At 40.5% G+C, this 27,301-nt stretch overlaps 1 protein-coding gene across 1 annotated transcript; it reads left to right on the forward strand.

Moving 5' to 3' along the window:
• The first annotated feature begins 9,130 nt into the window (after positions 1-9,130).
• Positions 9,131-16,734, forward strand: TAF13 (TATA-box binding protein associated factor 13). The gene is made up of 4 exons (XM_082834049.1): positions 9,131-9,197; positions 9,921-9,999; positions 13,750-13,847; positions 15,913-16,734. The coding sequence occupies exons 1-4, from the start codon at positions 9,171-9,173 to the stop codon at positions 16,081-16,083; spliced, it is 375 nt and encodes a 124-aa protein (XP_082690175.1). The 5' UTR covers positions 9,131-9,170; the 3' UTR covers positions 16,084-16,734.
• The last annotated feature ends 10,567 nt before the right edge of the window (positions 16,735-27,301 follow it).

A 27,301-nucleotide genomic window follows, 5' to 3' on the forward strand; every position in this document is an offset into this window, starting at 1 on the left:
GAGCTAGGGACCTGCGTGGGTGGAGCTCGCGTGAGTGGAGCTCGCGTGAGTAAGTGTGTGTAAGAAGAAAGCTAAGAAAGCTATCCGGGAGGCTTCCTACGTGGCCATGGTAACCAATATTTTCTGGGTGCCCCTTTAGTTAGTGTTGGGGTGTAACCTGACCTGCTCGAGTTGTGTTTGAAAAGGTAAAGGCTTGCAATTTTGTTTTTTTTTAAATAAATTTATTTTATTTATTTATGGCTAGTTGGGTCTTCGTTGCTGTGCACAGGCTTTCTCTAGTTGTGGTGAATGGGGGCTATTCTTCGCTGCAGTGCGTGGGCTTCTCATTGCGGTGGCTTCTCTTGCTGTGGAGCACAGGCTCTAGGCACACGGGCTTCAGTAGTTGTGGCACACATCCTCAGCAGTTGTGGAGCACGGGCTTAGTTGCTCCGCGGCATGTGGGATCTTCCCGGACCAGGGCTCGAACCCATGTCCTCTGCATTGGCAGACGGATTCTTAACCACTGCGCCACCAGTGAAGTCCAAGGCTTGCAGTTTTGCACTTTGTTTTCCGCTATGGCGGCTGCTCTGTTTGTGTGTGTGCGTTTGGTGTGTCTGTGAGGAGCAGCCCACCTGCAACAGAGGCCTCCGTCTCAAGCTTCCACGTAAGAGAACCCGGACAACAGGGGTCTAGAGGCTGTCCCCGCGGCCTCCGGAACTGCAGAGGATCTTTCTTACTCCTTATGGAAATCTGGATAGTGAGGCTGTGTCTGAACTTTCAAATGAAATTAGGAACCCCGTAACAAAAACAAGTCGCAAATTTCATATGCTAAAGCTACACGTTGTCGGGAAACGCTTAGGTAATTGCCTATTTGTATGAATTTTTCTTTAAACTATCAGGATAGTCTCTATTGACTCCTGTATTTAGTTAAAGTGGGGTCACCTCGGCCACTTTAGGAAACGGCGATATCGGGATAGCCCTTCTCACAACACTTTCACAGCTTGACGATACCTTCAGTTTAATGGTGGCCCAGGATGGAGGAGACAAAGCCGCAGATCCCATTTTGTACATTGAAATTCTTAATTGCACACAGCTTGACCTGCTTTATTAGAGTCCGGGCTAAAGTGCAACTGAGTCGTCCGAGGCTGAAACTGTAAAGTTACTAGTCCGCAGTTGCTGTCAGGTCCTAAAGGGACCCTCTGCCCCTCTTGCTATAGTGCCATCTGCTGGCTGTGGCCTGCTTGGTTACGCAGAAGAAAAGCTACCAAAGCCTCCTACGAGCTGGAGTAGAAAGGCAAGCCAACAAAAGTCTGATGCAGGACAGACTCCTTGTGAAAATGTGCTTAAATGCAGAAACAAACAAAAAACCAGGGAAGACATACAAGACAAAATAAGACAAAGCAAATAAATGTGTGCAAATACATACACAGACGAATCTCCCTGCCCAAAAGAATTGCTAAGGACTACTCAAAAACAAAACAAGACAATAAAAAAATCCCTAATTGTCTTTGCCTTTGAACTTTTCATCAATAGTTATCTAAAACAGTATCAGCACTAGTATCATCACTGGCAACTGTTAGTTCCCTGCACCAAAGCTGGATAAAAGCCCCAAGATACTCTAACCAGGTCCTAAACAAATTCATGTTCCCTAATTTAGACTGAATCATGTAGCTCATCTTCATCTAAAAAAATTCTCCTTTCTTACATACTATGGAACTGTGCTATCCTCCCTGACCCGCACTTCGTTGTTCTCTTTACCCAGGCTCTTTTTCCACGTAAACATAGACGTTCCTAAGATACCCTCACCCACTTTTTCTCATTATTAACCCTTACTTGGTGACCTATCATGTCCCCTGGCTTCAACTACCACCTCTACGAAGAGTTTTGTTTTGGTTTTGTTTTTGGCGAAGTGGCCTTTGTTTTTGGCGAAGTGGCCGAGCCCTCCGCAGTGAAAGGGCGGAGTCCTAACCACTTGACCGCCAGGGAATTCCCCGTGCAGAGGTCTTAAGTTGATGTCCTACCCAAGCTCCAGTCCTACATTTCTAGCAGATGTTCTTCTGACATTTGAAATGTTTAAAACAAAACTCACCCCCTTCTGATTTCCCTGTTTCTATGGTTAATAGTCCTTTTCCCCTAATCACTGAATTTAGAATTTGTAAATTATCTTCGAATCGATTAACTCCTTTTTTTCCAAAATGTTGTTCCAATTGCCCCCTTTTCATTTCTACATCCATCACTTTAGTAATTTTACCATTTCAGTCTTCAAGCATCAATTAAATCCTCACAACAGTGAAAACTTATTTTTTTTAAACTGAATTATGCCTCAATTTATTCATTGTTTTATTTCTTCTATTTTTTGGTTGCATTGGGTATTCATTGCTGCGTGGGGGCTTTTCTCTCTAGTTGCAGTGAGGGGGGGTGGCTACTCTTCGTTGCAGTATGTGGCCTTCTCATTGCGGTGGCTTCTCGTTGCAGAGCACGGGCTCTAGAGCACAGGCTCAGTAGTTGTGGCTCGCGAGCTTAGTTGCTCTGCAGCATGTGGTATCTTCCCAGACCAGGGATCGAACTGGTGTCCCCTGCATTGGCAGGTGGATTCTTTTTTTTTTTTTTTTGCGGTACGCGGCCCTCTCACTGTTGTGGCCTCTCCCATTGCAGAGCACAGGCTCCGGACGCGCAGGCTCAGCGGCCACGGCTCACGGGCCCAGCCGCTCTGCCGCATGTGGGATCTTCCCAGACCGGGGCACGAACCCGTGTCCCCTGCATCGGCAGGCGGACTCTCAACCACTGGCAGGTGGATTCTTAACCACTGCGCCACCGGGGAAGTCCAGTGAAAACTTACTTTTCTATAACATTTTTACTTTGTAAAGTGAACACACCTTGTCATAATATCTTATTTAATCCTTACAACTGCCTTATCACCCCTATTTTAGAGGTAATCTAAGGTTTAGGGTAAGGACTAACCAGTATCAGACTTGAACAATAATTCTGGTCTTCTGAACTCAGAACTAAAACATTTTGCTCCAGACCACAACTGCTGTTTCCTTTAACAGCAGCGACTGTCTGCTGAACATATGTTTAACTCCTTACCCTGCTATTCAAGGCCTTCCAGCAGAATTTTTCACTGTTCCCATAGGCAGACTTCAAGCTTCAGCTGCGAAAACACTGTTCAGTGTTCTTCAAATGTACTCTTTGCTTTCACATTTTGCTCATGCCCTCCTCTTTTGGAGATAACTTTGTCTCCTCCTCTTTTCACTGGATGGAAACCACTCCAATTGTGTCATGCTCTGAAAGATAAGTCTTTCGTCCCCTGTCACTCTCGGAGTTTAAGAATAAAGATATCACAGTTGAAGAACTGGGAAGAGTAATTAGTTTTCTACTTATTATTTCAAAGGACAGTGATAGTCCACAGTATCTTACTGTTTCTTCTTTTTCCATGTGTCTATCTCTCTTTCTTCTTCCTACTCTTTCTTCCCATTTTTTACATTTATTTCCTTCCTTCTTTCTCCTTCCACTGTATTTTTTCATTTCCAGGTTTTAAAAAGTATTTTACCAGGAATTCCCTGGCGGTCCAGTGGTTAGGACTCTGCGCTTTCACCGCCAAGGGCAAGGGGAGCCGGGTGCCGTGGCCAAAAAAAAAAAATTTTTTTTTACCTTTTTTATTGATTAAAGTGAATCTCACCAGATTTTTATTTCAAAATTAGTTATACCAAGAATTTCATATTTTTTAAAATTATATTTTGCTTTCTTTCTGTAAAATTGAGTCATAATGGTTGCTCCTTTGTAGGGTTGTTGAAGGATTAAATAAATTACTATTTACAACAATATCTGGCATGAAGTAAGTGCTCCATAAATCTTAGCTTTCACTGTTGTCGTTCATTTGTTTAGAAAATATTTACACACTTTGCTAAATTTTGCAGGCGTAGAGGCAAAAACCGAGTCCCTGACCTCAGGGTACAAACTATATTGGCGAAGATAGATGAATAAACACATTTTAGTAGAGCACAGGCATTGTATGTGTAAGGACATTATCTTTGATCTTCACAACTGTTTTGCAGAATGGTTTTTTGGTGAGAAATCTGAGGCTCAAAGAAGGCACATGGGTGAGATCACAGAGCTAGTCTGTCTGACTTCAAAGCTCCCTTCCCCTTGTTATCACACTGCCTCAAATTAGGATTCTGTCCATTGATATTGATCTTTGACGATTTTGTTCCAAGCATTAGTGTTTCTGTTGTCCTGAAAAGCCCCAAAGCCTCACGCCAAAGCCTGGGTCACTGTCTCTCACAGCCCAAATGCAAGGGATAAATAGAGCCCCATTGCATGGGGACTCAATTCAGACAGTCCTTCCTCAGTTCATTTCAGCCTCCACTGGAGGACGGGCAGTTGTTGCCAAACGCCTGTCAGTCAAGAACAGTTGCCCGTTTGTTAGGGTTGTTGCAGTCCCTGTGGCAAACACTAATCAGTCATGGGGACCATGACTATGGGATTGTGGTTTAACCAAAGAGTAAGTTCAGTCCCAAAGGCACAGCTTGTAACAATAGCTTCATTGAATTACAACATATTTGAAAAGGGATGTCAAACAAGCATTAATTTATGCTACAAATATTTGTTCCGGGAGTCTGAGGAATGTGCTAGCCTTTGGGAGCTCAAAGGTGAATAAGAAACAGACTCTTTTCTTAGTAAGTTTTAAGATTTAGTGTACGAGACAAGCTGTGTGTATAAGTAATCAGAAAATACATTAGAAAGAAGTGTTGAAGGAAAATGAAAAGTAAGTGCTGGTGGGAGTGTAAGAGAGAAAGTGCCTTCAACTGGAGCACTCAGGGAAGGCTTGATGGAGGGGCAGACATGTTAGCTGGGCCTGAAAGACATGTCGCATTTCAACGGAAAAGAAAGGTATCCTAGTGGGAAAGGAGTAGTGTAACCATAGGCTTGAAGATGGTATAAGTTTGGGGCACAGCCCACTTTCCCCTTCCTCTTTCACTGCCTAACTCCATTCATCTCTCAGGTCTCAGCTCAAATGTTATTTGCACAAGGAAGTCTTCTCTGACTTCTTGGGTCCCCTTTCCCCATCATAATCTTCCAAAGCATACAATATCTATTTTATTCATGTCTCCCTGCTACATTGTAAGGTTCATGAACCCTGAACTGTGTATTTATGTTATCATTTTATCAACAGTCCTATAGTAAGTGCTGTTCAGGTGCTTGATAAATATTTGTTGCATGAATAATTGAAAGTGGCCTTGTGGAACTGGATTATAGAGTTCATGAAGGTAATGCTGAAAAGTAACTTATTGTAGTAGGTATTTATTGAGAAAAATCCATATATAAGTGGACCTACACAGTTCAAACCTATGTTGTTCAAGAGTCAACTGTATATTCTTCCCTTCCTCCTCCCTCACTTCCTCTTCATTTTTCTTCTTTTATCTTTTTCTGCCTCTTGGACCATTTCTTCTCTCTCTGTCCCGTGATGTACTGTTTCTGAGGATCTGCCCGTTGCCTCCCTTCTCTCACTTTTGTTTCTGTGCAGTGTTTAAACGATTGCCCCCGCATTGATGTCTCCCATGCCATTTTCTCTAGTCCTGATTTCTCTGGATTTCCAGACCTGCACCTCCATCTGTCTACAGGACACCTCTAGACTCTCACACTCAGACTGAACTCATTTCCTTCCCTCCCCAGTTGCTTTTCCATTTTACTTTCCAATTCATATTAATAGCATTCCTTCTGGATATAAACCTCTCTCTCCATAGCTCTCAGATTCATTCAGACACAAAGTCCTGTGATTTCTGCTCCTAAAATTCCTTTGTCTTAATTCATGTTCTAATCAGCTCTCATCCTAGGTGGTCTCCCTGCTGAAGTGATTTTTTATTTTAAAGATGGGTCATGTGACTCTTCTGCTTAAAGACTTCCCAGGCACTCGGCACTTTGAATGAAGTTCAGTCTCTGAAGAGAATATTCAAGGCCTTTCACAAACTCAAACTCCAGTTTCATTCCAGCCTCATTTTCTACATCTCCACCCAACAAACTTGACTCTGGCAACCCACCTGAAACATCCTCTAGAAGCACACCGTGACTTTTCACTCTCTGGGCTTTATTTCCGCTCTGCTCACAACACTGATTTTTTTTTTCCTTTACATTTTGGATCTCAGGCTCAGAATGTTGAATTATTCACACTCCACAGTTCATGCCATACTATTGTAACTGACCCTTCCCAAGTCCTTCACTTGTTATGTATCTTATGCATTCTCTTTATCCCTATTCTTATGTCTCCTACCCTGTAACCTCCCTAATGTATTTGACGTCTATGCTTTTTTTATACGTTCCTGTAAAATATGTATTTTTTGTGTGTATATATGTTTAATATACATAAACGGTCTTTTGTTATAGAGCTCATATTTCTTACTTTTTAAATTTAGCGCTCTGTTTCTAAGCTCTATCCATGTTGCTAGTCTATTGCTTCTGATTGTTGTATAGTACACCTTGGTGTACATCCAGCACATTTTACCTATCCATTCCCCTGATAATGGATACTGTGAATATTTTATACCTGATTCCCTGGACAAGGCCAGTGTTTCATTACTACCTAACATAGCAGTTCTCAACCCTTTCAGACCCAACAAACTTCCTTAAATAACAAATATGTCTCCTTTATTATTCTGAAATGAAATTCACAAATGATATAACCTACTATGGTATGCAGCCTCTCAGATAGCCCCCAATGATGTCTGCCTCCTGGTATTCTCATCCTTGTGTAATCCCCTCCTCTTGAGGGTGGGCTGCATTTATTGATTTCTGGTGAATAGCATAGGGCAAAAATGATGGGATGTCACTTCCAAGGTTAGGTTACCAAAAAAACTGTGTTCTTGGGTGTTCTTCCTGGTTCTCTCCCTCACCTGCTCTGAGAGAAGCCAGCTGCCCTAGGAAGTTGACATGGCAAGGAATGGAGGGAGGCCTCTGACAATAGCCAGTGAAGAACTGAGGCCCTTAATGTAACCTGAAGTAGCTGAATCCTGCTGACAACAACGTGTGTGATTTTGGAAGCAGATCCTTCCCCATCAATACCTCAGATCAGACTGAGGCCCAACCAACACCCTGACTGCAACATAAGGGACCTTGAACCAGAGGCATCCAGCTAAACTGTGCCCAGATTCCTCACAGAAACTGTGTGATAAATGTTCATTGTTTTAAACCACTAAGTTTTGGGATAATTTGTTTCACAGTAATAATAACTAACCTAACTACCCACGTAACTATAAAATATAATGTCCTAACTATAATGTAAAGTAAAATAAAGACAGTAAATTATAATAATATGTGTTTCAATATGTAAATGCTCAGTTATGACTACACTAGCGGGTATAATGATTTCAGATGCTTGCACCCATATGTATATGCTTGCACCATGAATGTAGGAGCTAAAATGCAGACTGATTCCAGTGAGTTTTGGCTATCCAAACTATTACAACTGATACAGCCTTTCATGACATTGTTTCCTGAAATGTTTCACAGCTCTTGATAAGTTGCAAATAAAACAAAGAACTATATCTCTCCAATTTCAGGGTAGTTACTGTTTGGGGGAAAACTCTCAGCTTTTTCCTTCCTGTGTATCGTTCTCCTTTACTTTTACACTGAACGCTTCACTTATGACACTTCTCATGACCAAATATGTGGGTCCCCCCTCCCCCCTTCACACCAAACAATTCTGTGACAGCAGCTGGGTGTCCTGCAATTTAACTCAATACTGACGCTATTTACCTGGAGATAGTTTTAGATCCCACTGATCAAAGGCTCAGTCCCGCAAGACTGCTCCCAACTTTAGATGCCAATCGAAAGTAGTAGGTCCCCAGGTTACCCACAACTTCTGTCTGACTTGGCTAAAATTCAGAGGTTTCCATGACCTCCTCCACCTTGGATTTGGTTATTTCCTAGAACAACTCACAAAACGCAGGGGAATACGTTTACCAGTTTATTAAAGGGTATAGTAAAGGATACAGATGAAGAGACACATAGGGCAAGGTCTGAGAGGATCCTGAGCACAGAGCTTCTGCCTCCATGAAGTTGGGGGTGCATCACCCTCCAGGTAAGCGGATGTGCCCCCCAACCTGAACACTCTCTGAACCTCCTACTATTGGAATTAGTAGGCAATACAAGGCAATTGTTATGCCTTGTATAGGCATGATTAATTACTAACTCCATTTCTAGTTCCTCTCCCCGCTCTGGAGAGGGCTGAAAATTCCAAGCTTCTAATCATGGCTTGTTTTTTCTGGTGACACAGCCAGGAGCCATCCAGGAGCCCACCCAGAGTTGCCTCATTAGAACAAAAGACGCCCTAGTGTTCTTATCACTTAGCAAATTACAAGGGTTTTAGGAGCTCTGTGCCAGGAAGAGGGGTGGGGTGGGTGAGCAGAGACCAATACATATACTTTCTACTATCTCACAGTTGCGTTCCTAGAAAATTCAATGTACCTTAAAAGCATAGGAAAATGCTTTGTGTTTATATGTTAATAAAGTTATGTTCTAGTCCCAGCTAATTATGAACAGATTTTTCACTCACAGGAATGTTTAGCAGGACATTCAGAAATAGTGTATTGTGGAACAATCTTTCCCTGGTGACATCATCTCTTGCATTGCAGAACACCTTATATCCCTAGCTTTAGCCTTCTAATGTCCCTGGTTTTCCCAAGCACTGTTCTGATTAAAAAAACAACAAACAAAACCACAAAAATTAAATCCTCAGTCTAAGGGGAGATAACATTCCCTTGAGAACTGGTAGCGAAGTACAATATCCCCAATAACGAATAAGCTTGGCAATAAATCATAGTGGTACTCTAAGTTGTTGAAATTGTTTACACCCCTGGCTAGCCCCTCAATGATCCAAAGCTTCGCAGTCCCGAATAAGGAAGTGGTGATCTGATACGCAGAAGCAAGTTCAAGGAGACAGCGAGATACACGGCACCTAGCCAGTGATTTCCTTTTCGTTGCTAATTTTTAATTCCTTCTTGCCAAGACGACACCCATCTCTCCTTTAGTACTGCTGTGGTTTCACCGCTGGGCGGGACGCGCACGCTCCACTTCCGCAGGCGGGTTTCCAACTAGGCCCCGCCCCACCTCCTCGCGTCACCGGAAGTGAGGCCGCGGAAGTAGTAAAACCCGCTCCAAGGGAGGCGGGCGCGCCCTGGAGGTGGCTGGTTGCTGGGATGGCAGATGAAGAAGAAGACCCCACGGTGAGTGATCGCCTCTGTTCCAACCCACTTTTTTATTCACTCCCTCGGGCACCGTAGCGGAGGCCGAGAATCGGGTTTGTTTTCCTTAGTGAATTCAGCCGAGAGAATCGGGGACTTCACCCCGTGCTAGGCTTTTTCTTCCGATTAGTCGTAGGACGCGGGGCAGGAAGAGTAGGAGGGTGGTCCCCTGCCCTTTGCTTTTGGTCCATATTTGCCAGACACCCTTTGAAACACGTAGAGAATCATCAGAGGACAAAGCTAGTATTTGTTCTCTGTGAGCAAAGTTATTTAACTTTGAGCCTCGGTTTTCATGTCATAAAATAGGCTTAAGTCTCACTTGAGGAAAGTTCTTAGCACTGTGTAAGCAGTGCTTAGTAAATACTAGTTTTGCTTACTTTTATTCAATATCACCTCTTTTAATAGTAAAACTGTCTAGAAATAGGCCAACTTTGTTGGTTAAAAAAAAGAATGTATGGTCGTTGGAACTGCTCCAGGAGAGGCAGTACAGTTGTTGTGGACATTGTAGAAGCCATTCCTGTGTGAGTCTGAAGTTGGATAGGATAGTTGTAAGGCCCCTAAAATGCTAAGGTTTCATGGTTTTTTGCTGCTTGCTTTATTTAGGCTTTCTGGCATGACATCAGTGTTGAAGATGGAAAAAAGTGTTAATTATTAAAAAGTCAAAAGCAGTGCTTGACGTATCTATATATACATTTTAACTTCTAGTTTGAGGAAGAAAGTGAAGAAATTGGAGGAGGTGCAGAAGGTGGACAGGGTAAAAGAAAGAGACTTTTTTCTAAAGAATGTAAGTAGTATTTGACAATGATTTTTTATAGATAAAAACTTCTGGGTATGTCGGTTCAAAGTAGATTTATTGTTCTGAATGTGTTTCTTTGTAGGGACAATATTCTCAGACTTGTGCATAAATTCTGCTTAACCTGTGAATCACAGATAGTAATAACCCTAACCCCAATTTATGTATTTATATATATGCGTGTATACACACACACACATACACACACACCCATACTTTTTTTTTTTTTTAAGTAAAGAGATGTGATCAGTGTTTCAGTTCAGGGCCTAAGAACATACCTCCGTTACCTCCCCTGTCCCGTACCTTTCAGCAGGGGCTCCTTTGACTGTAAGCCAAAGGTTCTTTTGGATCCTGGAACAGGTGCTGAGGGTAGGAATTAAGTTGGGGCTTTGGACTAAGGCAATGGGCAAGGCAGGAAGATGATGAACAATGTGAGGCAGTCCAGTGGCATAGAGATTATAAGGTTTTGGTTGTCTAGTCTGTTCCCTCAGTAGACCTTTTGTGGCAGCAGCAAGGAGAGCTGCTGCTACTACTGATGTTCAAGGTCAGCCCCTTTAAGGCACCGTGAGAAAGTGCTCTCCATCTCCCAGTCCTGAGAAGGCGACACATCACCTGATTTATTTATGCTAGTTCCGATGTAAGCAGTTCCCAAATGCTCTTGAAACTACAGAGTCAATATGTGGGTTTTTTTTTTTGCCATTCAAATCCCTTCCTATATCTCAATTTCTCACCTTAAGTTTACCACTACTTATTCCATCTCTGATGTTATTTACTCCATTTGTACGTGGTTTTACCTAAGTCGGCATAAGAAGGGGATTCCTACACCAGAGCATCCCAGAGTGATGACAAGAATTTGGAATCTTCACAGCCTTTTCCTTGTCTTACCTGAATCTTCCTATGACTTACTGACCAAGATCTGTTCTCCTAGACCTTCTTTTTAAAAAAAAATTTTTGCTAATATAACACAAAATTTCAAAGCATTCACTTTTATTTGTTTATGTCTTTACAGACCCTTTAACCAAATGCAGTTCACATACTTCCTGTCTAATATGATTTTGCTTTTCCAGTGAAGTATATTTCCCTACTGATGAATTCTCCCCATCAGAATGTTAACGACAAGGTATCTCCCTCAAAATATTTAAGGAAAAATATTAAGTTTACAGTGGAGAATCCTGGCAGACATTACTTTAGCCAAGTGATCAAAGTTAATAAGATCACCAGTAATATATGTTGACATTACATACCCCTGATATGACGCATTAAGAGGTATATCATCACTGTTATTCCCTTTCTAGTAATGCATAACCACAATCTAATCATGAGAAAACATCAGACAAACCCAAATTGAGGGACATTCTACAAGATAACTGACCAGTATTCTTCAGAAGTGTCAAGGTTATAAAAGACAAGGAAGGGCTTCCCTGGTGGCGCAGTGGTTAAGAATCCACCTGGTAATGCAGGGGACATGGGTTCGAGCCCTGGTTTGGGAAGAACCCACATGCTGCAGAGCAACTAAGCCCGTGCGCCACAACTACTGAGCCTGCGCTCTAGAGCCCGCACGCCTAGAGCCCGTGCTCCTCAACAAGAGACGCCACTGCAGTGAGAAGCCTGTGCACCACAACAAACAGAGACCCCCACTCACCACAACTAGAGAAATCCCATGCGCAGCAACGAAAACCCAACGCAGCCAAAAATAAATAAATAAATTAATTAATTAAAAAAAAAAAAAGACAAGGAAAGTCTGAGGAACTGTCACAGAACAGAGGAAACTAGGGAGGCATGACAACTAAATATTGTGGGATCCTGAAACAGAAAAGGTACACTAGTGGAAAAACTGGTACAATCTGAATAAGTTACGTATTTGTACCAGTGTTAATTTCTTAGTTTTGAGAAATGTCTTTGGTTGTGTAAGATGTTAACATAAGGGGAAGCTGGATATAGGGATTCGGGAACATTGTGCTGTTTTTGCAACTCTTCTCTAAGTCTGAGATTATCTAAAAAAACAAACCAAAAAAAAAAAAAGCAAACAAAAATTTCAGAATCCAAAAAACACAGAGGGGAGAAAATATTGGCTCCTGTGTTTGTTTTCTCCCTCCTGTATCTGGACCTAAAAGCTTTTGCCAGAATAAACCCTAGGGGCACTTCTCTATCCTAGTCTGACTTCTAGGTCACCTGTTTCTTTTCTTCCGCAGGCCTGGTCTACTGTCTTCTTAGTTCTGCCTGCTTTTGCTTCTCCTAAATAGAAATTATTCTTAACGTACTCATTCCTACTTTTAGAAGTGTTCTAGGAGTTCGTTCCATTTATTTATTTATTTAATTTATTTTTTTTGCGGTACGCAGGCCTCTCACTGTTGTGGCCTCTCCCATTGTGGAGCACAGGCTCCAGACGCACAGGCTCAGCGGCCATGGCTCACAGGCCCAGCCACTCCGCGGCATGTGGGATCTTCCCGGACCGGGGAACGAACCCGTGTCCCCTGCATCGGCAGGCGGACTCCCAACCACTGCGCCACCAGGGAAGCCCCGTTCCTTTTTTTTAAATGTAAAACTTAAATACAGTAAATTGCACTAGTCTTCATTGAACAGCTTGATGAATTTTCCATATATACATATACTTGTAACCACCAGTCAGATCAAGATACAAAACATTTCTAACATATGACAGAGTTTCTTAGTATTTATATACCCCTTTGAGAATCTGCTAAGAGTTGATTCTTCTTCCCAGAAAAATGCACACACAAATAAGGTATAAAATTTTTACATATAATTTCAGTAGGGTTCCAGGACTTCTCAAAACTTGTCCATGGACTGATTGGGAGTTTATAGGCTATAGCATAAGAATCCATATGGATCCCATCTGCCCTAAATTACCAAGAAGTGTAATACTGTTGTGGGTAGGAGTATAGACTCTGGAGCCAGATCATCTGGGTTCAAATTCAAGTTCCATCTCACTATCTGTGTGACCTTGGGTAAATCACTTAAACTCTATGCCTCAATTTTCTCATCTATGTAGAATGGGGATAATAGTAGTTTCTACTTCAGAGGATTGTCCTGAGGATTAAATGCGCTTACAACAGTGCCTGGCATGTAGTAAGGGCTATATAAGTTTTAGCTATTAGCAGTTATTTTCATTACTCTGTAGACTTTTCTTCTCTTTTGCATTTTCTATGGTTCCTTCAGATGAAGACCAAAAGGGCTTTGCTGGCAGTTGCTTTGATCCAGGGAATAAAATGTCAAGATTCTGTATAGTAAGCCCTTTGCTTTCTCCTTTTGATTAACCTGTTCTTCCTATAAGAAGGTAATTGGAGCACCTTCTCTCATGTCCTCTTCCTTATGGTAGTATCAGAAAGGATTTTGCCTTCTTTTTTCCAAGACCTCCCCCTCACCCCCTGAAAACACTCCCAGTAAAGGCTAAACCATTGCTACTCATCCTGTTCCTGCTACGAAGTTTCCTACTTAAAGGTATTCTGGGGTTGTTGGTGAGTAGATAATAGAGATTAGGGAAGGAATATTGATATCAGGGTTCAGTAGCTGGGAGGGAAGGGGAGTTCCTACCTAGGGAAGGCTAGGTAAGAACAGTTGGTTATGTGCTAGTGGTTAATACCTTTTACACCAAAATCCATACTTGGAGACAAGAAATACAATGTAAATATACTTTCATACCAATATCTTCTATAGCTTAGTTCTAATTTGAAAAAGTATTGGTCAAGTTTGTTTAAACAAAAATGATTGTTCTTTTTACAGTACGGTGTATGATGTATGGGTTTGGGGATGACCAGAATCCTTATACTGAGTCAGTAGATATTCTTGAAGACCTTGTCATAGAGTTCATCACTGAAATGGTAAGTTTTTTTTGTAATTGGTCTTAGTTAATTAAGGAATAGATTTGAAATTCTAACTTTTAGATAAGACTAGAACTATGGCATCCTTTGAAATAAGCTTGAGTGCCATTTGAGTGCCTGTTTTGTGGCAGTTACTATTTATCATTAAGGATAGAGAGAGATAAGTGTGTGTGGGTGTATACACACACACATACACAAATACCCACACACACATGCACACACAATATATTCTACCCCCTCCTCTGAATTTTATTTATAAGGACATAATTATAAGATCCTTGAATAAAATGTAAAATATTACCCATAATCCCATCATCCAACATAAATTTCCCTCTTCCAGTATTTATGTAAAGATATACAGTGTTTTACATAGTGTTGATCATAGTAAACATTCTTTTTACTCAAAGTTTTTAATACATATTTCCTATGTTCTAATCACAATTATTTTAGTAGCTGCATAAAATTCATTCAAATTATTTTCTAATATACTTAACCATTTCCCTATTGAAATTATTTACATATTATTTTTAACTGAGTAGATAAGTATGAATGACCATATTCATGAAATTTCCCCCTTCTCTGGATATGTTTGCAGGGATGGGAATACTGAGTTTGTTTGTGTTCAGTTCTTATGAATTTTTACCCTGTGTTTTGGATTATTTCCTTCATAAAGAATAATAGAAGTAAAATTACTGGGTCAGAGAATCCATTTTTTAAAATCTTTTTCTGCTTATGAAAGTAATATTGATTAAATTTAGAAAGTATTAAAGAGTGCAGGGGAAAAAATAAAAATCTGTAATCCTTCTACCTAGAGATAACTAATGCTGAGATTTTGGTGAATATTCTTTTGTCTTTTTACACATATTTTTAAACTTTATAAAACTGAAATCATACAGTATATATAGTCATAGAACCTGCTTTTTCACTTAGGTACGTCTACAACATTTTCCCTGTGTCACCGCATAATTAATATTTTTGATGGCTTCACAATATTAATTGACTAGGTGTGCTCAAATTTGTTCAATTTATTAAATATTTAATTTCCCTTTTTCAGTCATTAGAAATAATGCTGTGATGAATTTTTGTTTTTGCAGTATGAATATGTAATGGTAGGGGATGAGATTTGATTTTAAGGAAACCCACCAATATTTATCAGCTACTGAAATGGACACAAAGTTTAAATGAAGCGGTGGTTACAAAGAAATAAAATTATTTTATGCAAATGAAGACAAACTACATATATCAAAACACACAGAAAGAAACATCAGTGCAAATGGATAAAGAAGATGTGGCACATATATACAATGGAATATTACTCAGCCATAAAAAGAAATGAAATTGAGTTCTTTGTAGTGAGGTGGATTGACCTAGAGTCTGTCATACAGAGTGAAGTAAATCAGAAAGAGAAAAACAAATACCATATGCTAACACATATATATGGAATCTAAAAAAAAAAGGTTCTGATGAACCTAGGGGCAGGATAGGAATAAAGACGCAGACATAGAGAATGGATTTGAGGACATGGGAGGGGCAGGGAAGGGTAAGCTGGGACGAAGTGAGAGAGTAGCATTGACATATATACACTACCAAATGTAAAATAGATAGCTAGTGGGAAGCAGCTGCATGACACAGGGAGATCAACTCAGTGCTTTGTGTCCACCTAGAGGGGTGGGATAGGGAGGGTGGGAGGGAGACGCAAGAGGGAGGGGATATGGGGGTATATGTATACGTATAGCTGATTCACTTTGTTAAACAGCAGAAACTAACACAACATTGTAAAGCAATTACACTCCAATAAAGATGTAAAAAAAAAATTTTTTTAAATCAATAAATTTGATAGTTTTAATGTCCTTAATATTAAAATGTCTATAAAGCATTGAAACATTGTTAATAACGGTAGAAAGTGGACAAAGGACATTAATAGAAAGACAATTCATAAGTGACTAGCTATAATAATTAGAAGAGAAAGTTTCAAACTCACCAGCATTAAATAGACACAAGTTAAAAGAATAAAATGTTAGATTTTTTAAAAATTAATTGAATTTAATATGTTTTTTTGTAATAGACTCACAAGGCAATGTCAATTGGAAGACAAGGTCGGGTACAAGTTGAAGATATCGTCTTCTTGATTCGAAAGGACCCAAGAAAGTTTGCTAGGGTTAAAGACTTGCTTACTATGAACGAAGAATTGAAACGAGCTAGAAAAGCATTTGATGAAGCAAACTATGGATCTTGACACCTTTGGTACTTTCTGAAGCTTCATTATTTTCTGGGGAAACCATATTTAATAACTATATTTTCCACAGTAAGGTTCTGATATCTAGCCATGTGAATGAAAGATAGAGAACCACAACGTTTTCAGTCTTTATTCATGTCTTCAATTTTAGAGTGATATTTGAGCCTTTAATTGCCTGCCGTTATATTACTATACTTTGAATTACTTACTGGATTTTAATGACCACATGTAAGTCAAAGTACCTTGCAAACCATTCAGTTCCTTCTGATTTTGTGCCATTGTAGGCTGTACTGTGGCTGTTTAATATGTGAAATCTCAATGGTACCTTTGATAGCTAAGACATGTGTTTGATGTTTCTAAAGTTTTTAGATTACAGTAGTCTAAGTTATTAAAAGATAGTGAACTGGTTTGTGTTTCTTTTAAGGAGAAAATGATAGAAAATACAGCCTTTTTAAGAGTGTTTGTCTTAAGATAATTTGTTTTAATACTCTTTTCTTTAGATAACAAGTGATTTTTTTGATTTTAATTTTTTATTTTTTGAGAAACTAAAAGTTTCCTATGAATTCTTCTGTGTTGGAAGACCTATTTGATTTAAAATCTTTTGGGCTGGGCTCCCCTGCTGGCGTAGTGGTTGAGAGTCCGCCTGCCGATGCGGGGGACACGGGTTTGTGTCCCAGTCCGGGAGGATCCTGCGTGCCACGGAGCAGCTGGGCCCGTGAGCTGTGGCTGCTGGGCCTGCCCGTCCGGAGCCTGTGCTCCGCCACGGGAGAGGCCACAGCAGTGAGAGGCTCGCGTACCGCAAAAAAAAAAACTTTGGGTCTTATACTGTTTGTCAGGTTTTAAGAGAACTCATTTCGCCAGGTCAAATTAAAGCTTCTAAATATAAGTGTTTTCAGTAGCAGGAATGGCATTGCTGAAAAAGCTGATGGTAGGATAAGCATTTGGGGTCGTGTTTTTTTGGTTTTTTTTTTTTTGCGGTATGCGGACCTTTCACTGTTGTGGCCTCTCCAGTTGCTGAGCACAGTCATCCAGACGTGCAGGCTCAGCGGCCATGGCTCACGGGCCCAGCCGCTCCGCGGCATGTGGGATCTTCCCGGACCGGGGCACGAACCCGCGTCCCCTGCGTCGGCAGGCAGACTCCCAACCACTGCGCCACCAGGGAAGCCCAGGGGTCGTGTTTTATTAACATATTTGTTAGTACTTGTTCATTGTGGAAATGTGTACTTGACTAAGACCACGTGTGGCTATGGAAACCACTTTTGTAGTTCAGCATATACAGATTTTGTGTGTATTTAGCTTATTGTATTTTTCTTGCACTTAGCTTAAAGTAAGGATTTAAAATTGCATTTAAGGGGATCATTGGATATTACTGTTTGTGAAACTGAATGTTTTGTGTGCTGCTTATAAACATTATGAATCAGTACTTAGGAAAATTTTACTTTCTTAACCTATCAATATAAGGAATAAACTATGAAAAATTAAAAAGATTAATACTTGAATTTGATTATGTGATTTATCAGCTTTTCTCCCCAATGTAATTCTAGCTGCTTAATGTCACTAAAAATTTTTTTACATATTATTCGTGTAATGCTTCTGAATTGGTAATGAGATTCTAGATAGCTGGGCTGATCTTTTTATTTGAAAAAGTAAAAACCAGTTAAAAAGCAACTTTAGTCTAAACTGAAATCAAGACTGAGAGTGGAATAACAAAAGATCAATATCACTATTTTTTTTTTTTTTTTTTTTTTGTGGTACGCGGGCCTCTCACTGTTGTGGCCTCTCCTGTTGCGGAGCACAGCCTCCGGACGCGCAGGCTCAGCGGCCATGGCTCACGGGCCCAGCCGCTCCGCGGCATGTGGGATCTTCCCAGACCGGGGCACGAACCTGTGTCCCCTGCATCGGCAGGCGGACTCTCAACCACTGCGCCACCAGGGAAGCCCAATATCACTATTTTTGCTAGTCAGGGTCTACTTCACCCTGAAGAAGGACCTGGGAGTAACTGCCACTAGGCAAGTTATACTGGGTGCCCGTATTAGTCAGCTTGGGCTGCCATAACAAAATGTCAGACTGGGTGTCTTAAACAATGGAAATTTATTTTTTCACAGTTCTGGGGACTGGAAGCCTGGGATCAGGTGCCAACATGGTCAGGTTCTGGTGAGGATTCTTCCTGGATTGCAGATAGCTGCCTTCTCACTGTGTCCTCACGTGGCTGAGAGAGACCTCTGTTGTTTCTCCCTCTTATAAGGCCACCAGTTCTGTCAGATAAGGGTTCCACCCTTATGACCTCCTTTTAGCCTTATCACCACCTTAAAAGTCCTTTCTCCAATATAGTCAGATGTGGGTTAGGGGGACACAGTTCAGCTTATAGCAGTGCCATTAGTCTTACTATTTTGCTAATGATCCTGGCATTAAGAAGTTTTTTACGGGACTTTGTATTAAAACTTTTTAAAGTTGGAATTGTTAGAACTTAACTCAAAAATAGCATAAGCAAAAAAAAAAAAAGAAAGAATTTATTGGCTTCTCCAACTGAAAGAAGGGAAAGAAAGGGTGGAGTTGACTCCACAGTTGACTGGATCTAAGAACTTGAAGAGAAGACTCTGCGCATCTTTATCCTAATTTTGGTTTTACTCTCTTAGGAGTCTCATCATGTGTCAAGGGAGCATGATGGCTAGCAGTTCTAGGGTTCCATCCATACAACTCCTGATCAAGGGAGTTACTTTACTTCCTAATACAGAAGATTCCAAGCAAGGAGTGTGGTTGTCCTGCCTCTGGTCATTATTCTTGGGCCAGGAAGAAGTTGTACTGTAGCCTGGGTCTCATGCCCCACCTCTTTGGTGAAGAAGGGCTTGGAGTGGGGCTCGGAGCTGGGTACTACTATTAGCAAGAAAGGGAAAGAGAAGCTGGGCGGATAGAAATAACAGGTGTACACTGACTCGATTCATGAGCTTACTTATTAACTGAATTCTAACAGTAAGGCAGCATGGCTCTTCTAATATCTAGAGCTGCACTGTGTAATATGGTAGCCACTAGCCATGTGGGGCTATTTAAATTTAGCCAATTAAAATAAAATTGAAATTAAATTCCTCAGTTACACTAGCTACATTTCAAGTTCTCAATAGCCCTGTGGCTAGTACCAATACATTTCCATTATTATAGAAAATTTCAGATAGTGCTGATCTGTAGCGTTCAGGTGCACTCTCCTAAATTAATTTACTTTTTTTTTTAACTTACTATGAAAAATCTCAAGTATATACAATAGTAAAATAGTATCTTGAGCCCCAGGCTTCAACAGTTAACCAACCTTTTGCTAATTTAGTATCTTACCTGCTGGGAGGGGCAGTATTATTTTAAAGCAAATCCCAGATATCACTGTATTATTTCATCTGTAAATACTCCAGTATGTATCTCTACAAGGATAAAAAAGCCCAAATACTATTACCATACCCTAGCAAAAATTAACCTTAATTCCTCAATATTCTATCTAATACCTAATCCCTGTTTAAATCTCCTGATTTGTCTCAAAATATCTTTGAGTTTGTGTATTAGTTTTCTATTGCTGCTGTAACAAGTTACTGCAAATACAGTGACAACACATTCATTCTTTCCAGCTTTTTAGGTCAGAAGTTTGAAACGGTCTTAACTGGGCTAAAATCAAAGTACCAATATAGCTACGTTCCTTTCTGGATGTTTTAGAAGAGACTCTGTTTACTTGCCTTTTCCAGCTTCTAGAGGCTGCAATCCTTGACTCGTGGTCCCCTTCCATCTTCAAAGCTAGGAATGTTGCATCTCTCTGATGCTTATTCCATAGTCATAGCTTCCCCCTGACCCCCAGCTGGGAAAGGTTCTCTGCTTTTAAGGACCCATGTGATTATATTGGACCCACCTGGAGAGGCCAGGCTACTCTCCCCATTTCAAGGTCCTTAACTTAATCACATCAGCAAAGTCTCTTTTACCATGTAAGGTAACATTCACAGGTTCTGAGGATTAGGACATGGACATCTTTTGGGGCTGTTATTCTGCCTACCATAGTTTGTTTGTAACAGGAACTAAACAAGGTGTCGCCCATTGCATTTGGTGAGTGTGTCTAAATTTCTTTTAATCTCTAATAGCTCCCCTCCCCCATTTTGTTTAAAGTGAAGCTCTTTCTTCGAAAAAATTCATACCTTTTATTTTTTTTAGCTAGCATGTTTATTAGTTGCTCAAGCAGACTGTCTAATAGCTATCTAAGACTCACTTGAAATTGTTTTTACTGTATTTAAGCTGGTTTTCTTAAGTAAAAACTGTAATATTAATTCTAAGTGTAGAAATTTTTAAATGAGGGGAAATAGTTCACTTGGCCTCTCATCAATGGAGAGAGGTGTTGTCTGGAGAGTTGTTTGGCTGCTTCCCAAGAGGCCTCAGGAGGTTGAGTTACTTGGGAGAATGTATTGTAGTCCAGAGTTTGATTTGCAGCATTGCAGGCTCAGAAACCGATTTCATCAGAAAATGGAGAGCACATCCATCTCTTGGGGTGACTCAGACTCACAGAAACCAAGTTCATAAGACCAGTGTATGAAAATGGATGCCAATTTACAGATGTAAAGTAAAACTTGCATCGTGTGGCCAGCAAATTCTTCCCTTCTCCAGGCAGACATGTGGGAAACTGAAGCATTAATTATGAGGGCAAATCAGAATTTGGGGAGTTACATGAATGCTTTACCTAGAGCATCAGGTAAGATAAGATTAGGGCTGATACAGGAAAAGTGGCTCCCCAGGGCCTGAAGCAATACAGAGGGGTGTGTTTCCTGGGTATCTTCCTTCAAGACTGCCTTGTTACTGTCACTAGAAACTCGGCTTGAGTTTTCACTTCCATGGACAATACCCATCCAAGCATTGTCTGTTTGTCAGCTTTAAAGTGACTTTGCGTGTTTCTACTGTACTTCATTTAAATGTTCATCTCAGAGGTAGTTCAAAGAGGGCAATTTTATTTCTAAGTTCTTCAGGGAAGCTTCATAGTTGCTCCTAAGAGCTGACAACACTGAGCATTGGGCCTGAAAATCAAGAACTTTTTAAGAGCTCTCCCTGTGTCCCAAAACATTCCCAGTTCCCTAGGCCTGATTTTCTTAGGGTCTCTATGCTTCCCTTCTTACCACAAATAGAGACTGAGGGGTGGACGACCAGTGAGCAAGGTGTTAAATGCGTTGCTGAGGCTTCTGCTTTGCCTGAGTCCTGGTAAATGGCTGCATGAGCTAGTCAGACTGTTATGTTATGGGATAGGATCAAGGAAAAGGTTTTGGTATATCAGACAAGTATTTATTAAGTACCTATTATGCTTGAGGCATAGCACAGATACTATTTTGCTATATGGTATCTGGATAATTGGGATTCTAAAGTTATAGAAATAAAGTAAGGAGCAGATTTCTTATATGTTACCAGTAGATTGATAAGAGTTTCAGTTTGAACTTTCGTATAAAATCCCAATTCATATGTTATTTGTAGCTCTGAGACGTCTATGCACATGTTTGCTTTATTATACTTAACACAGAAAGCCTGGTAAACTGTTACGAAATCCTTGGGTGTATTCTTTTAGAACAGGAAGAACAATAGCCAAAACATAAATCGTTTTGTCATTTGCCTTTGCATGGCCATTTTTGATAAATAAATAAAAATTTATTAGGAAAGAACCTTCTTAGTTACTGACCACGCTCTAAAAGAAATACTAATACTATACTATACTTCTGAAATTGGGTTTTTTAAAGTATTTTGGGGACACATGAACTTATAATAAGATACCTACCTAGATTTTGGTGAATCTCTGTGCTTTTCTACCATTTTTATAGCAAGTTTTACTAAACATGCTCTCAAGCTTATTACTAGAAACTTACCAACTTTATCCTGAAACACTCGTCTGAAATTATGCTTCTTAGTGTGCTTTATGTACTTGTAGGGGAGCAAAATTTGCCACCCTAAAATGTATCTCTTTGGCATGAGGATTATTTTAGGCTGATTATTTTTAAGAAACAAAAGACTCAGGATGTCTTTCTTTTTAACTCCCCCTTAACTGCCTAGAGGAATTTAGATAAAGGGCCTGGTCCGGGAAGAGCACTATCACCAGAGATGTCTACACAGAATAGGGGCTCAGCACGGTAGCGGGAACTTTGCAGGGCCTGGAGACCCAAGTTCTCTTTGTGTCCCACTGTCTCTGCATGGCCCAGCAAACATTTGTTTACCAGACATTTCCCATCTTCCTATAAATTGTTTTCTTTCCCTTTGAAGTCCCAAACCCCTAACCCCTTCTCTTTCTCAGATGGCGTATAAGCCTCAATTGCCTAACTTGGTTTTGGGCCTCCTATTCTTATGCAGCCCCCGTATGTAGTAATTACATTTGTTTTTTTTTTCTCCTGTTAATCTGTCTTGTGTCAATTTAATTATTAGACAAGCCAAAAGAACTCAAGAAGGGTAGGGGGGAGATTTCCCCCTCCCCACCAGTTGGTGTAGTCAGGATAATCTTCACTGGCTGCAAACTTTCTCCCAGAACTGCTACAGATGAGATCCTGGGACGTCTGATAAAAGCCAGCAGAAGGTAAAGTTTCTCACCATGTCAGCCTCCCAGATCTCTGCAGGATCCAGTGAAATCAAAAGTGGTGAGAGCCCCTTTTCTCTCTTTCTAAATTTAGATTAGCAGGAGACGATATTTGTGGAACAAGTCCCTTGGGCACCACAACTCTGGTAAAAATTTGGTAAATGCGTACTCTCAGTTTTTATTGATCCTTTTCCTCCCAGAGATGGTCACTGTTTTTCTTTGTCTCTGTCTGTTGTGTTGTTTGTCTTGTTCTATGCCTTAAGAGCTTAGCTTTATGACCAGTGAGAATATTCTCTCTGGTCTCCACCATCAGGAAGGTGCATGTATCAGCGTGCATTTGGCAGTTAGTCAATCAAATAGACTGGGATTCTGAGCAGCTGTAGCCTGTTGGTCAGAAACCCAGGTAACAACCTAGCCTTGCAACTGGCTTCTCTTTTCCAACTGTGCCAGCTCTCAGGGGAATTTATCATAAGGGTCCAGTCCATAAGGGGCCTTTGTCTTCTCAACCTTCGTTGTTTTGTTAGTGCTGGAAAAGTCCAATTCCTGTAGTACCTGCCTGGTGTCACAGATTAGTGGGTCTTTGACTGGAGGCATTTCATGTTCTCATGAGAAACTGGAGACACTGCAGTACACCATTCTTACCACCTGTGACAACAAAGGTCTTTGTTCTCTTTTTAAAAAATATTTATTTATTTATTTGGTTGCACCGGGTCTTAGCTGCAGCAGGTGGGCTCCTTAGTTGCAGCATGTGAACTCAGTTGCGTCATGCATGTGGGATCTAGTTCCCTGACCAGGGATTGAACCTGGGCTCCCTGCATTAGGAGTGTGGAGTCTTATCCACTGCACCACCAGGGAAGTCCTGGTCTTTGCTTTCTTGATGAATTCTGGGAATGAACTTTCTGGATCTTATGAGGGCTTCATCCTTTGTGCCTCTTGCATTTTTGGTTAAGCCATAAAAAGGCTTACTGATTTGAGTTGCTATTTGAGATTAATATTGGACCCTACTCATCAAAGGCCAGATGATGCATCCTTTGAATTGGCTATATTTAAAAGAGAAAATATAGACAGCTCTCATCCAAGGACCAAATTTAAATGTGGGTTAAAAAAATATACATATGTAATGGCTAACTTTAGGGACTCTTAATAAGAGGGAAGGACAGAAATTAGAACACAAATCAAAATCCACTCAGACCCCTTCCTATTGGCCTTCAGACATTTGCAGATATTGTAAAAAATTAGGACATTGGAAGTTCAATTGTCCTGTACTTAAGAAAAAGAAGGAAAAAAAAAGATAAACTATATGGAAATTGGGGGGTGAAATATTAAATGACTATGAACTATAACCCTGGAAGCTATAAATATCTATAAAAAAATAGCTGGGCAAAAATATGGGTTGTACCCTATTTGCAGCCAGATATGGTTGGACAGAAAATGTAGGTTATGGAACTTTCCTGGCGGTCCAGTGGTTAAGATTCTGCACTTACAATGCGAGGGGCTCGGGTTCGATCCCTGGGTGGGGAACCAAGATCCCACATGCAGCACGGTGCGGCCAAGAAAATATTAAAAAAAAAAAAAAAGAAAGAAAATGTGGGTTATACTCCATTTGTGACTAGGGTCCTACCAAACTGCTGCCAGTCCTCAAGGAAATTACAACCTAGAATGACAATGGCCATTATGAGGAATGTTCCAGTTAGATAAGAGCATTTAAAAAGTGTACTTAAAAGCAAGGGCTGGGGCTTCCCTGGTGGCGCAGTTGTTGGGAGTCTGCCTGCCGGTGCAGGGGACACGGGTTCGTGCCCCGGTCCGGGGAGATCCCACATGCCGCGGAGTGGCTAGGCCCTTGAGCCATGGCCGCTGAGCCTGCGCGTCCGGAGCCTGTGCTCCGCAACGGGAGAGGCGACAACAGTGAGAGGCCCGTGTACAGCAAAAAAAAAAAAAAAAGCAAGGGCTGGGACTTCCCTGGTGGCGCAGTGGTTAGAATCCTCCTGCTAATGCAGGGGACATGGGGTTCGAGCCCTGGTCTGGGAAGATCCCACATGCCGTGGAACAACTAAGCCCATGCTCCACAGCTACTGTGCCTGCGCTCTAGAGCCCGCGAACCACAACTACTAAGCCCGTGTGCCACAACTACTGAAGCCCATGTGCCTAGAGCCTCTACTCCTCAACAAGAGAAGCCACCGCAGTGAGAAGTCTGTGCACCACAACGAAGAGTAACCCCCACTCGCAGCAACTAGAGAAAGCCTGCACACAGCAGCGAAGACCAAATGCAGCCCAAAATTAAAAAAAAAAAAAAAAAAAAAAAGCAAGGGCTTCCAAATCAAGCAAACAAAATTGGATACCTACTGTAATCAGTATGTAGGAGCTGCCAAAAGGCCTCAAAATTTCAAAATAGCTTCATTGAAAGATTTGTTGTAAAAGGCAGAAAATAAGATGGAAGGCCACCGGTCTGACTGAATTTGTGACCATAACTCAGATTCAGAGCATAATAGGAAAATTTTTTAGGCCCTCTCCCCTAAGCTAAATGTATCCGGATAGAAAGAAAAACATTCCAACATAAGTTGATGGGCATGTCATTCCTATGATAAGCAACTAACTTCACTGATCTATCTCAAAAGATGTATAAGTATTCCAGCCTTAAGAAATCAACTCCTTGGAGAACTTGCATTCCTTTCCTGTGCCTTTGGGATGTAAATGTTCCAGAAACTTAAGGGAGGTTTCCTGCTTTTTTTTCTTTTTTCTAATTGAAGTATAGTTGATTTACAATGATGTGTTAGTTTCTGCTGTACAGCAAAGTAATTCAGTTCCATATACACACACACACACATATATATTCTTTTCCATTATGGTTTATTATAAGATATTGAGTATAATTCCCTGTGCTATACAGTAGGACCTTGTTGTTTATCTATTTTATATATAGTTCTTCGTATCTGCTAATCCCAAACTCCTAATTTATCCCTCTCCCACCCCCTTTCCCCTTTGGTAACCATAAGTTTGTTTTCAATGTCTGTGAGTCTGTTTCTGTTTTGTAAATAAGTTTGTATCATATTTTAGATTCCACATATAAGTGATATCATATGGTATATGTCTTTCTCTGATTTATTTCACTTAGTACGATAATCTCTAGGTCCATGCATGTTACTGCAAATGGCATTATTTCACTCTTTTTTTTTTATGGCTGAGTAGTGTAGTATTACATTGGGTGTGTGTGTATGTGTGTACCACATCTTTATCCATTCATCTCTGTGTCTTGCCTATTGTACATAGTACAGCTAAGAATATTGCATGTATCTTTTCGAATTAGAGTTTTCTCTGGATATATGTCCAGAAGTGGGATTGATGGATCATATGGTAACTCAATTTTTTAGTTATTTAAGAAACCTCCATACTGCTTTCTATAGTTGCTGCACCAATTTACATTCCCACCAACAGTGTAGGAGGGTTAAGGGAGGTCATTTTATCAGAAAAATAACAAAAAGAGGAAAAGGTCATTTGAAAATTTAAATGAATGAAAATTCATGTGTCTTCTCCACCAGTATTAGTAAAAAACCTTTAAGTTTACAGATAAACTTAACTTTTTCCAACTGCTGAAACAAAATTTGGATCCAAATGTTCTTCTGTAAACTAGTAAGTTTTGTACCATTGTGCCCATTTAATGACTAAAGTTTTTTTTTAAATGAAAGCTATAAGATCATTGCTTGTATCTGTCTATATGTTTGTGTATGAGTCTATGTATGTTGTAGATGTGTGATATTTTTATACCAGTGGAGCCCTATTCAATTGGCTTAAACAAGTGCTTATATAAAATACTCAAAAATATAATAGAAACTCAACCAAATATTTTTCAGGTTCACATGATCTAGGATTAATCTTTAGAAAATAAAAGCAAATTTAAGGTTATTGGTTTAACTAAAACAGGCGTGTCTTTAGCATTATCAGCATTAAGTATAATAATTAAACCAAATTAAATAGATGAAAATAGGATAAAAAGTTTTTACGTGAACTTGTTAACAATAATTACGTATCATGGTGTGTGTACTTAAAAATACTTTTCAGAATTCTTTTGGTAACTTGAAACCTTAGAGTTTTGCTAAGTTAAATGATGGAAACTCATTGAATATCTAGGTCATTTCCAAATAAGATAAAGTAATACAATATTAGTTATGGAATATATGTCTATCAACTTTTATCTTCCTCTTGCAGAGAAAGTAAACATAAATTTGTGTCTATTAATAACCACGTCCTGTGCCACATTGAAAGATTGCACTATTTAAGAAGGTACAGGACTTCCCTGGTGGCACAGGGGTTAAGAATCTGCCTGCCAATGCAGGGGACATGGGTTTGATCCCTAGTCTGGGAAGATCCCACATGCTGAGGGGCAGCTAAGCCCATACACCACAACTACTGAGCCCATGCGCCACATCTACTGAAGCCCGGGCGCCCTAGAGCCTGCTTGCCGCAACTACTGAGCCCGCACGCCTAGAGCCCGTGCTCTGCAACAAGAGAAGCCACCACAATGAGAAGCCTGCACACCACAATGAAGAGTAGCCCCCGCTCACCACAACTAGGGAAAGCCTGCACACAACAACGAAGACCCAATGCAGCCAAAAAATAAACATTAAAATTAACTACCAAATGTAAAATAGATAACTAGTG

The sequence above is a fragment of the Leucopleurus acutus genome (assembly GCF_964270905.1).
Source record: "Leucopleurus acutus genome assembly, chromosome: 2".
In the NCBI taxonomy this organism is placed as follows: Eukaryota; Metazoa; Chordata; class Mammalia; order Artiodactyla; family Delphinidae; genus Leucopleurus; species Leucopleurus acutus.

Coding starts and splice junctions, on each gene's coding strand:
- TAF13 (XM_082834049.1), top strand. CDS start 9,171: ATGGCAGATGAAGAAGAAGACCCCACG. Junction 9,198..9,920: donor ATGAAGAAGAAGACCCCACG/GTGAGTGATCGC, acceptor TTTAACTTCTAG/TTTGAGGAAGAAAGTGAAGA. Junction 13,848..15,912: donor TAGAGTTCATCACTGAAATG/GTAAGTTTTTTT, acceptor TTTTTGTAATAG/ACTCACAAGGCAATGTCAAT.